The sequence below is a fragment of the Ursus americanus genome, chromosome 19, assembly GCF_024610735.1.
Source record: "Ursus americanus isolate L20-20 chromosome 19, mUrsAme1.1.p, whole genome shotgun sequence".
NCBI lineage: Eukaryota > Metazoa > Chordata > Mammalia > Carnivora > Ursidae > Ursus > Ursus americanus.
In genome coordinates, this window is record NC_142145.1 from 50,545,342 (window position 1) to 50,556,927 (window position 11,586).

An 11,586-nucleotide genomic window follows, 5' to 3' on the forward strand; every position below is an offset into this window, starting at 1 on the left:
AAGAACTCCCGGGCTCAGTCAGGGGATTCCTCCTCAGTCGGGGTGAGAGGAGACCCAGGAATTTGTAATCAAATTTGTAATTAAAACCCCCCCCCCCCCGCCCCAGCTCTGGTCCCAGAAGCAGAAGGAAGCCACTTCAAAGGCAGCAGGATATCACCACACAGGGTGAACTGGGCCCAGAAGAAGGGGAGAAACAGGGAGGAAAGGAGAGGAGAGAGCATGAAAGGGCCGACTTTGACACTGTGCAGGCAACAAAAGGGGACTCAGTGTGAGCCAGTCCGTGTGTGGACTGTTCTAGTTGTTGATGGGACAGGCTTTACGTCTTGGTTACTGCAGCTTTTAAGTAAATCTGAAAACCAGGGAGCATAAATCCTGTGCATTTCCATAGGGATTTTAGGATCAGCTTGTGAAATTTATTTATATATATATTTTATATATAATATATATAAATCCATCCATCCATCCCAAGTGATGTTGAGGCTCGGCTAGGTGAGACTCCCCCACCCTGGGATTCTGTGATTGCAAATCCCTTCCCATTCCAGCGCCCTCCCGCGCCAGTACGGCTGTGCCTGCCTGAGTTCTGTGGCTTGTGCTGGTCGGAAGTGCGGGCCGTTCTCGCTGTGCAGCCCGATTGCGGGGCTTCCGGCGTGGCCGGTCAGGACTCACTGCCTCGCCCTCTCGAGGAGGTGCCAGCGACTTCCAGTCGGTCCAGCCAGAGCCGCCACCCGCGTCTGGGTCACCGTGTGCTCCGAGTAGAACCACTGCCGAGGAGACCCGGTCAGGAGAAGGCGTCAGGGGTCCGCGGCGTCTCCCCGCCCAGCAGCCTCGCGCGGGCCTGTGGTGCCCCACGGCGCGGGGGTCTCCGCCGTCGGGGGAGCCTGAGCCGTCCTTCCCGCGGCCACGCAGGCGGTCAGCCGCGAAGGCTTCGCACGCCGGCCTGTGGGCGTTTGGAGGCCCGATGGCCACGTAACGTGCTGGCGGGGTTGCGGGCTTCGGTCGGCACGTCGGCCGCCCGGCGCAGTGGCTCAATGCCAGGGAAGCGCCCCCGCGCCCCCGCTCGCTGACCGGCCCCCCGCTCGGTCTGGTTGGCAGGAGGGGGGCGGGGCACCGGCCCGTTGAGCGGACCAGGCGGATGAGGCAGGAGCGGTCGGTGGCCTTCCCGCAGCCGGACCCTGGGCGCGCGCTCCGACCCCCGCGGCCCGCGGCCGTCCCCACGGCCTCTGCTTCCCTAACAGACACCACCTGACGGCCTCCCTGCATTGCCCGGCACCTTGCAGCCGGCCGCCCTTCGGGGTCCCCGGCGGCCGCCGAGCCGGGGCGCGGAGCGGCCGCAGGACACGCGTTCTTAGCACGTCAGCTCATGGATTACTGGGGATTTGCTTCCGCGGGTCTTTGCTTTAGTAAAGTGGGAACTGGTTTTTCATAAGAACTCTAGGGGAGGAGGATAGGCCTTTCGTAGCTGGGCACCGGGCCCGTGCGCCGAAGGCTGTGGTGCTGCCAGACGCCTGGGGCGGCCCGAGGCCACAAGGCAGGTCGGCCAGAGCCTGGGCTGGTTCCCGGGACCGCGCACATGGGGCCCAGCGGGCCCTTCCTATGCCTCTCTCGGGTTAGACGCCCGGGCAGCAGCACTGGGCTCTTCCGGACAACTCAGTTCAGATGGTCACTCTCTGAATTAGAAACACATGGTGAGTTCAGAAAGCTATCCAGGGCCAGGAGGGATCTTTCCAGAATGAGCAAAATGCTGTCCAGTCTTCTTTACAACTTTGTAATGTATATGCATTGGAAACACCACCTGCGACCCTGAGGCCCGGAGGCCGCCAGGAGCTGAGGGGCAGGGGGCTGGGGAAATGACTGGACCCAGGGCAGCTTTCTCCTTACTGTCCTGGCTGAGACACCTCAGAGCTGTCAGCTGCCCCCAGCAGGTTTGGGTGCCTTCCCCAAGGAGATTAGGGGAGGATATTTGTTCCAAGGGGTATATTTGTCCTTGAGGGAGTGATGGGTATAAAAGAGCTGTCACTGTCTCTGCATACCAGTATTGCCTTGATGACAGTGACCTTTGGGCGAAATTCAGGTGCCTAATGCAACAGCTGGCAGGAATTAGACTGTGGCCCATAGTACCTTCTAGACTTCATTCATTCACCAAACACTCAAATGTCTCAATGTCATGTGTCAGGCCGTGTGCCAAACCCTGAGGAGAAAAGATCATTCAAATGTGTCCTCAACTGCTCATCACCCAGCATGACAGGAACGATAGAGAAACATTGAAAGAGCCCTCGGAGGCTCGATGTGCTTCAAGGTTCAGAGGCCGGATTGTTCAAGCTCTGTTGGGCGGATCCACAATGGCTTGCCAGGGAGGTGGTGTCCGGACTTGAGGGACGCTGCTGGAAGAGGCTGTCTTAGGGAGTTTGAACACGAAAAGCCAGGGTGCAAAGGCAGGGAAGCTCAGAGGAGGGCTGGGCACCGGTGAGGACACTGAGGCTGCAGGACGAGCTGGAGCAGGTGGTGGGGCCTTGGGATGTCGGGGGAGATTCGGTTGGATTTTATGAGCGTTGGGAAACAGCTGCAGATTTTTGAGCAGAGAATCCTAGAATGCTTTCGAAAGAGCATTCTGAAAAAGGTGTGAAAGGAGCCAGAAGTATTTCAGGATTAGAATCAGCTGGATTTAGCAACAGATTTTGTGTGTGTGTGTGTGTGTGTGTGTGTGTGTGTGAGAGAGAGAGAGAGAGAGAGAGAGAGAGAGAGAGAGAGAATATATGACTGAGCACCTGGGTATGGGGACCGGGAGAACGGTGGTGGCTTTCCGAGAAGTAACAATGGTCTGGAGGGTGTGGTAGGAACAGGTAAGCAAACAAGGACCAGTTTGGGGAGCTTGTACTTTGTTGACTGCCATCCATTGAGGACTGAGGAAGTGTTTACTTTTAAATTTTGGACAAGAACCATACAGTTGGAGTAAAAGACAGACCCCGGGGGGTGGGCGGGGGGAGGGAAGGAAAGAGGCCTGAGGGAGTGACATGGATGGAGCAACTCCCAGAAGGGAAGGAAGGCCGGCTGGGAAGCGGGGCTCTGAACTGGGAGCACAGTGTGAGGAGGAGGAGGGAAGGGAGGACAGATGCAGAGCGCAGGCAGGCACGCTTGCATTAGAGGGCACGGGTAGAAACGGGCCCTCAGAGTGTGTTTTCTGCAATTATGTTTTATAAAAATAAACTAGGCACCCAGATGGCTCAGTCAGTTAAGCATCTGCCTTCAGCTCAGGTCATGACCCCGAGGGTCCTGGGATCGAGTCCCGCATCAGGCTCCCTGCTCAACGGGGAGTCTCCTTCTCCCTCTCCCTCTCCCCCTCCTCCCTGTTCCTTCTGTCAAATAAAATCTTTAAAAATAAACAAACTAGTACTGAGAGGCTTATAATGAAACCAGCCCCTGTCCCCACGTGTTCCTGGCACTTCTAGCTCGCCAGAGGCAGCCACGTGCAACCCTTTTGGCTATCTTCCCCTGATACTTACCTCTATATTTCTAAATTGGCTTATTAATTTTAGATATCTCTCTACATAGACATTATATATGTAGCATTTAGACATTATATATTATGTATTAGCTATAGGCATTAGTTTATATATTAGGTTCACTCATATCTCCCCTGCTTCCCCTTCTCCCCAACTCCCACTAGAATTTACCACAAATATCAGTAGTCAACATTTATGCTGTTATGAGCAAAATAGGTCAGTGTAGCTGCATATGATTGTTGCTTTTTGTTTTGCTTTTCTTTGAATTAGTAGCTGTGTTATATTATTTGCTAGTTTTTATGTATCTGTTTTGGATTCTTCTTACCCTAGGACATCCTCTCAACATAATTTTCTATTCCGTAAAAAGTGATCATTTGTTGATTCAATTTTTTTTTTTTTTTAATTCATGACCTCCCCTCTGGAGTTCTCTCTCTTCCTATCCATTCTGGACTGCTTATTCCCTGGACTTGTTAACGGGCTTTCAATTTGAAACTTCCTTCCCTACCATCCTAGAAATTTCTTGAACCTCTCCTGTCTTGGACTGTTTTCTTTCTTTTTTTTTCATGGTTTACTTGTTTCAGTGGAGCATGTTTTCCAAGCTTTTTAAGGAAAGAGGCCCAATAGTTTTTTTTTTTTAATATTGCAAGTCTGAAAATATTTATTCTTGAATCATAATTGATAGATATTTTGGTTGGGTATAGAATTCAAGGTTGGCAATTATTCCCTCAATATTTGAAGACATTGTTCTCTTGTCTTCTAGTTTCTGTTGTTGAGAAGCCTGATGATGCTCTTTGGATTCAGTCACTTTTTAATTTTTTCCCCATGAAAGCTTATAGGATCTTTCTTTTTCCTCCATATTCTGAATATGCCTTGGTTTAGGTGTTTTATTCAATAATTGTGCTGGAATCAAATTGTGTGTGTGTGTGTGTGTGCGCGCGCGTGCCATTGAATGATGTGAATTCTCTTCTCTGCATCTGTGTTAGCTCTGTATTATCCTTGGGACGACTGAGAAAGTGGTGAATCATTCTCTTGGGCTTAATTCTCTCATGGAGCACTGGTCAGGAAAGGCTGTTTGAGAAGGAACCTCCCTTTGGGACTGGAGGTGGGTGAGCTATGTGGCTCTTTGGTGGAAGGGGAGCACGTGTTTGATCGCCATAGTTTAAACCTTAGTTTTAAAACGAGACAGTGGGTCAAAATGCGGTCACTGATTCTGCCTGGACATCATTGTATAGCTTTGGAACCTGGGCAGGGGAGGCACCATCCAGACCGCGGAGGTGGGTGGGGTTTGAGGCTGGTATCTGCCAGTCCCAGTTATTTTTAGATGCCTCGTGGGCCCTCAGGAAGCCTTCCTGGAAGCCTGCCTGGTTCCAGGAACATATGCATAGGAGGAAGGGGCGGCAGCTTCCTGGTGTGTCACAGCGCCATCCCATGAGGGCATGGAAATGCGAATCACAAGCTTCCTCCCGTGGAAATCCCCTCAGTTGGTGATCTTAAGGCTGTGGCAAGACGTGTGGGGTGTTTCTGCTCCTTTGGGGCCTGTGCCTGCTACAGAGGGGCCTCAAGCTGGGGACCCCTGTTGTAGTATCTGCATTCTGCAGGGCCTTAGCTTGTGGAACCACCCACAGTGACCCCGAGACTTGCTGGTTTGAGAGAACATAAGGTGGTTGGGGGCAGCATGTCCCGTTCAGTAATTCGTGGTACACCTGTGGTGCCATCATGCGGTGAAGTTTTAGGGCTGGGGCCAAGAAGGTGCTGTTTTGGGGAGTGCAACCCTTATGTAGAAAGGCTGCAAATCCTCCCCCCAACCCCTGGCCACTGTGCAGGAGGTCCCCACTGACCTCAGCAGCTCCTGGGTGGCCTGAGGGCAGCTTGACCTGTGCCCCCCTCTTCTGAAGCTGTGAGATATTCTGTCCCCATGCTGTGGTGGCTGCTGTGGGCTCGCTGGGGCCAGTGCCCACAGCGCTGTTGATGCTGCAGGGACAGCCACCAAGCACATACCTGCACAGGGAGCGAGCCAGGGCTCATGGAGGGGCCTGTGGCTGAGCAGTCAAGTCTGAGGTTTTTAACCCTGCGTATTTCTCTCCACTTTCCAAACGCTCAGCGGAGGAGCCCTCAGAAGCGCCCCCGCCCCATGGAAAGGCCCCGCAGGTGCCTGGAAGGCCCTCCCACCCGCCTCTGGTGGAGGCCCCCACGGAGGCCTCTCATCCCGAGCGGACCCCTCTGCCGACGCCGAGTGCTCCCCCGCTTCCCGAGGACCCCGGAAAACGGCCACACACGGGCCAGCAGCCCGTCCTGCCCAAGAGACCTCCGCGGCCACTGCCGCCGCCAGCATGGCCGGGCTGGACAGGGCTGCCCTTCTTGCCCGGCTCCACGGGGGTCATTATGGAGACTGGAGAGGCCGGGCCTCCGGGGAGGATGGGCGTGTCGGGGAGGGGCCTGCCCCAAGGAGTGGACGGCCAGACCGGGCAGCGGCCCATCCCCAGCGCCGAAGGCTTCGCAGGAGCACCAGGTAAGGCCCCTGCGGCCGGCACATCGGGTGTCGTGCGACGACATGGAGGGGCAGCCTGAGCCTTAGGGGGTGCGCTGCAGGGTCTTTCCCCATGTAGCTTCCAAAAAAGAGCTCTTCAGAGGTGCTGAGGGCTGATTCACGCTAATCGAACCCCCAGAGGCTGGGGCACTCCCAGGGATAGTGCAGTAAACACCTCGTCCCACTTCCAGTAGGAGGTGTACGCGGAAGACCAGTGTGGACCGGGAGCCTGCGCAGCAGCAGCCGAGAAAGCCGCACCTCAGAGTTGGGGGGCGGGGGGCAGAAGGTTCTGGCTCAAATCTCAGCCATGTGGCCACAGGCTTTGGGGTGGCTTTGGAACCCCTGGAAGGCTCAGCTCCTTCACAGCAAAGTGGGGGGTAATAGGAGCTTAGGGGGCGGCTGTGGGGGTGACTGTTGGGGCAAGGCAGGAGGGAGAAGCGAGCGAGCACGTGTGGGACAGGTGCTGGGTCCGCTGTGGGTCGCTAGTGCCGTCTCACAGATGAGGGCACGGAGGCTCAGCGCTAGGACGGTCGGCAGAGCGACGGTGCTGCGAGGACAGTGCGCGCCCGAGCCGGCGGCCCCTGCAGGCGGAGTCCGGTGCACCCGTGTGCTTTGTTCTGCTCAGCCCCCCAAGCCGCGGCCATCACAGCTCTCCCAGAGTTTGTCTCCTCCTAGGGCCGCATGAGGGCTGTTTATACTGTCGGGGCCGTTTGTCCGTCCGCGCTTCTACCCCCCACGTCCACGCATTCCTGCAGCGAGCACTGCGTCCAACCCCCCCCTCCCCCTCCCCCAGCCAGCTAGCCCTCAGGGCTCTTCTCTGCTCGGGGATGAGTGGGCTAGTGAGGAAGCAGGCACAGCGGGGGCACAACTGTGCCTCTGTCTCTGGGAAGGCAGCTTGCAGGGTGGGGGTGGGGGGCTTGCGGCTTCTATGTCTGAAAAAATAGCATGAGGAGCAGGGAGAAGAAGAGGGGCTTCTGTTTGACATTTGACGCCATTTTGTTTTTCAGGATACCCCAGCCCCCCTCCGGTAGCCTCCCCAGGTACGTCTGGAGACCAGGGCCTCCTCTCTCCGGGCGTGGGCGGAAGCGGGGGTCCTCCAGCTGAGGGGGAGACTGCTGCTGGCCGGACTGAGCCCCCCCCCCCCCGAAGATTTACCTCTCAGAGAGGGGCAGAGTCAGGCCTGAGACCAGGCCTTCCCCTCATGGAGCAGCAGCCAGCTCCCGGGGCTTGCCCAGAGGCTCCCTGGCCGGCTCTCTGCCTGGTGGCCGCGCCCACCCCGAGCCCCCCAGCCCCACACACGCGCCATGTCACACCGCCTCCCGCGCGGGCACGCGGCCTCACACGTGCGCCCCAGCGCATGCGCGTCCCAGCGCTCAGCCGTCCTGCCCACCCCGGCCCCAGGAGGGCCGTGCGGCGCCCGCGGGAGGCCTTGGTCACCCACGGTGCTTTACCACCTTAAGGCAACAGCGTACGGTGAGGCGGCCTGTCCCGCCTGGCACACAAGCCTCCGTGCTCCAGGCCCTGACCTCTGACCCCTCACCCCTGTGAACGCTCCATGTCCTCTCACTCCAGGGGTTCCAGTGCCTTCCCTGGTGTCTTTCTCTGCGGGGCTCACCCAGAAGCCTTTCCCCAGCGATGGGGGCGTCGTCCTCTTTAACAAAGTGCTGGTGAATGACGGAGACGTGTACGACCCCAACACCGGTAAGCTCGGAGACGGCGTGCGTCCCCCAACGCCAGCGCCCCCCGGTCCGGGGAGATGCCCGAGCAGCTGCGGGCATGAGGGACAGCTGGCCCATGGTGCTCCCCCCCCCCCGGGCATTGTGGGGCTTTCAGCAGCAGCTTCCAGCTCACGGGCTGCAGGGGGGGGGTGTGCGGTGACATTTTCTCGTCACGAGATGAGCACACCCGCCCTCGGCACTTGCCCTGGGAATCGTCGTTGCACTCGTCTGTGGGGGTCCCCGAGCTCGGCCCGCCGCGCCGCGCCCAGGCCCGAGGCCGCCTCTCTCAGTATGTCTCGTCCTCAGACGGCCGATGGGAGACCAGCCCCCGCCGTCTCCCGCAGACGCTTGTAGCTCACGAACAGAGCCAAGAACGGGGACAGCGTTCCGTCCAGAAGGCGCCGGACCCCGCCTGGGGGCCTGGGCTCTGCCGGGGCTTCTGCGGATGGCGAGGACCGAGGGCACCTCCGGTTCCTCCGCACCTGCGCCCTGGCTTCTGGCCGTCTTTGTTCCCAGGGACTGGGGTCCGAGCCTTCCTGAAAGCCCGGTGATGGGCATCCTGTGTCCTATATGACGGGAAGGCGAGTCGGGGCACCCCCTCCCTGCCGAGCCCAGGGCGGCCTTTCCCAGTAGCCCACAGCCCCCCGCGAAGTGAGTCGCTGAGCCCCTCAAGCGCCAGCGTGCTGAGGTGCCCACACGGGTCCTCCCCGAGGAGCTACAGGGGTGTGATGGCAGGTGGGGGCTCAGGGAGGTTACGAGGCAGATGAAACGGGGTTCCTTCTGAGTTTTGAGCCCTCACCCTCATGCCTGCCCCGCATGGCCACCATCTAACAAACCCCACAGCGGTTCGTAAGTTTTCGTGAGCATGGAAACTACCTGCAGAACTTGGAAAAATGGAACTTGGTGTCCTCCAGGCCAGTTGAAGTCAAGCTCAGGACTCTGCTGCTGTTTTTGTTTTGAAGATTTACTTGAGAGAGCGAGCAAGCATGAGGGGAGGGGCAGAGGGAGAGGGAGAAGCAGGCTCCCCCAAGAGCAGGGGATCCCTGGGATCCCAGGACCCTGAGTTAGGGACCTGAGCCAAAGGCCGACGCTTAACCAACTGAGCCACCCAGACACCCTGGGACTCTGCATTTTTGACCTGCTCCTGAGGCGCAGAGGCAGGTCGGGTACGAGAAGTGGCTTTGCTTTCAGAGACCTTTACTTTCCACTCAAGTACAGCCTCCTCCTGGGGCCCTCAGTCCATGCTGCCTTAGTGATGGGGACAGCTTTTCCACCGACAGGTCAGGTGGCCTTTGCGAGCAGGGATGGTGGCTGTCATTTCTGGCCTATGCCGGGACACCCAGCCCAGAACTGTATTCTCTCATTGAGCAGATCCTCGGTAAAGGAAATCCTGGGGGACCCTCTGTGTGGACTCCGCACAGGCAGTCTCTAAGCGGGGGGAAGAGGCCATGGGTCCAGGTGCCCCCAGGAAGACCATGGAGCTTCAGATTACTCACCATTACACGCTGGGGAAGAGGGCAGGATGGCCTGGCATTTTCTATTTTTCAGGGCAGATGAAGACCCAGCCCCTGAGATTCCTTTCAGGTCCTGAGCCCTCCATTCTGTCACTCTTGGCCTGTGGTCAGGGTCCACGTCTAGCCCCCTCCCCACACCCATGGAAAGCGGCTGCTCCTGCGTTTGGTGTGGGCTCCGACTCTTCTGGCTTTGGGGCCAGTTGCCGCTTTGCGAATGGTACATCTACAAATCCATCTCCTCTTCCCCGTGCCCTCTCCTTACCTCCGAGCACCGCTTCCCCTGCTTCCCCAGGCCCAGAACCTGGGAGGCATTGGCTCGATGGATGCCACCTGTATACTGGTGCAAGCCAAGGAGCCTGGCTCTTCCACATGAGGGCTGGCTGTGGTCTCTCCCACAAGCTTTGTGGGTTCTTTTTGTTCCATCTCCTCCGGGAGCAACTCAAACATTTCATAGATTTTGTGCCTAGACACAAGTTGTGAGGCTTATTCTAAGTGGGTCTTGGGGTGCTTTCCATGCTGGAGAAAACTCCCAAATGGCAACCAGAATCTGGGCAGCTGCTGCCGCCCACTAAACCTTAGGGAAGGTGGGAGCAGGCGCCAGGCTGGGCCTCGGCCTTGCGTCTTCACGCCTGTGCTGCACGCACAGCACGGCAAAGGCTGGTATACCCTGCTGCTGGGAACGTTAGAGGCACAGAGCTCTCTTCCAACAAGGCTGGATAGTTCGCCCCATGCACACGGCACGACTGAAAGGGGCAAGTTCCTCCGGGGGCTGCTCTGGGTGGAGGTGAGTTACAGTCATCGTACCACATGCTGGGGCTTTTGCACTATTTGTCTTCTTCAGAAGACAGAGGGTCTCACCGTGAGGACTGGGTTTGTCGCAGACAGCAGTGCCGGCTAAGGGGGTGTGCCGCTGGGTGGGTGTAGGGCAGGTACAAGTATAGAAAGGGGCTACCTCCCCTCTGCGGGTCGGGTGACCAACTCTCCCAGTTCGTCTCCGGGACAAACAAGATGGTTAGTCTCACAAACCTGTCCCGAAGGTGCTGTGATGGTGTTCCATGACACGAGTGTCTGCCTTCCCCCTCCCAGGCATCTTCACGGCTCCGTATGATGGGCGCTACCTGATCACAGCCACCCTCACTCCTGAGAGGGACGCGTACGTGGAAGCTGTCCTGTCGGTCTCCAATGCCAGCGTGGCCCAGCTGCATACGGCCGGCTACAAGAGAGAGTTCCTGGAATACCACCGGCCCCAAGGGGCTCTGCACACTTGTGGGGGTCCAGGGGCGTTCCACCTCATCGTGCACTTGAAGGCAGGAGATGGTGTCAACATCGTGGTGACCGGGGGCCGGTTGGCCCACACGGATTTTGACGAAATGTACTCCACGTTTAGTGGGGTTTTCTTATATCCTTTCCTTTCTCACCTCTAGGGTGCTGGGGAGAGACAGTCATAAGACCCGGGAAGTATTCATCTATGCAGTTTCTGATGTATGTAACTGGAGCACTGGTCTAGTTTCCTGCAGACATCCCAACACCTCCCCCGAGATCTAGGCCTGATGAGGCTGCTGAGGCCGCACACCTGAGGGTTCCCCGGCCTTCTGTCATTCCGCCTGGCTACCTGAGGAGCGGGGTCCTTCCTCCCCCGTGGCCCCCAGCTCTGGTGCCGCATCGGCAGGAGCTCTGCTCTCGGGGCTGATTGGGTGCCAACTGCAGAGCGCGACCGGCCACCCAGTCCGGCCCTGGGACCGCGTCCTGCTGACGGAGGAGGGAGAGCTGCTGGGCTACAGGGTGGAGGGGAAGCGGACTGGCTAGGCGGACCCGGTGGCCACAGTCTTTATTCACTGCGCCTGCAGGAGAGAAGTTTAAACACTGAAGTGAAGTGGCACGTGCCACCACAGGACCTGGGGGCCGCGGTGCGGGCTGGCCCGGGCTGGCTTCGCCTGGCACTCTGGGCCCTGGCCCAGGTGGGCACAGGAGACTGTGCAACCTGGGGGGGGCTCCTTGAATGACATGTACATGTGAAGTGCAAAGACAGGGAGTGTCAATAAAGATGTAAAACCACTTCACGTTACTGAAGTCTGGTGCCTTATGGATTGAGAGGTGTTGCTAAAAAGCAAACTGCACAAAGGTAATGGACTTTTTTTTTAAATGGCTGTAGAAAGTAAGCTCGAATAAATCAATCTCAACGATGTGTAACCGTTAACCCTCCCTATGCAAGCTATATATACACTTGGGGTTTTTTTTTTTGCTTGTAAAAAACCAGATGTGCTTGGAGGTCAAGCCGCCCCCCCCCCCCCACCGTGATCCCCGCAGCTAAAGAGGGGCTCCTCCAG

At 57.7% G+C, this 11,586-nt stretch overlaps 1 protein-coding gene across 1 annotated transcript in view; it reads left to right on the forward strand.

Annotated features, from left to right (window-relative positions):
* EMILIN2 (elastin microfibril interfacer 2) overlaps window positions 1–11,314 on the forward strand; it is a 53,803-nt gene extending 42,489 nt beyond the window's left edge. The window contains exons 5-8 of the mRNA XM_045781906.2: window positions 5,602–6,009; window positions 7,035–7,067; window positions 7,600–7,728; window positions 10,346–11,314. Coding sequence (XP_045637862.2) covers window positions 5,602–6,009; window positions 7,035–7,067; window positions 7,600–7,728; window positions 10,346–10,683 — 908 coding nt within the window. The 3' untranslated portion in view covers window positions 10,684–11,314. The remainder of the gene's footprint in view (window positions 1–5,601; window positions 6,010–7,034; window positions 7,068–7,599; window positions 7,729–10,345) is intronic.
* The last annotated feature ends 272 nt before the right edge of the window (window positions 11,315–11,586 follow it).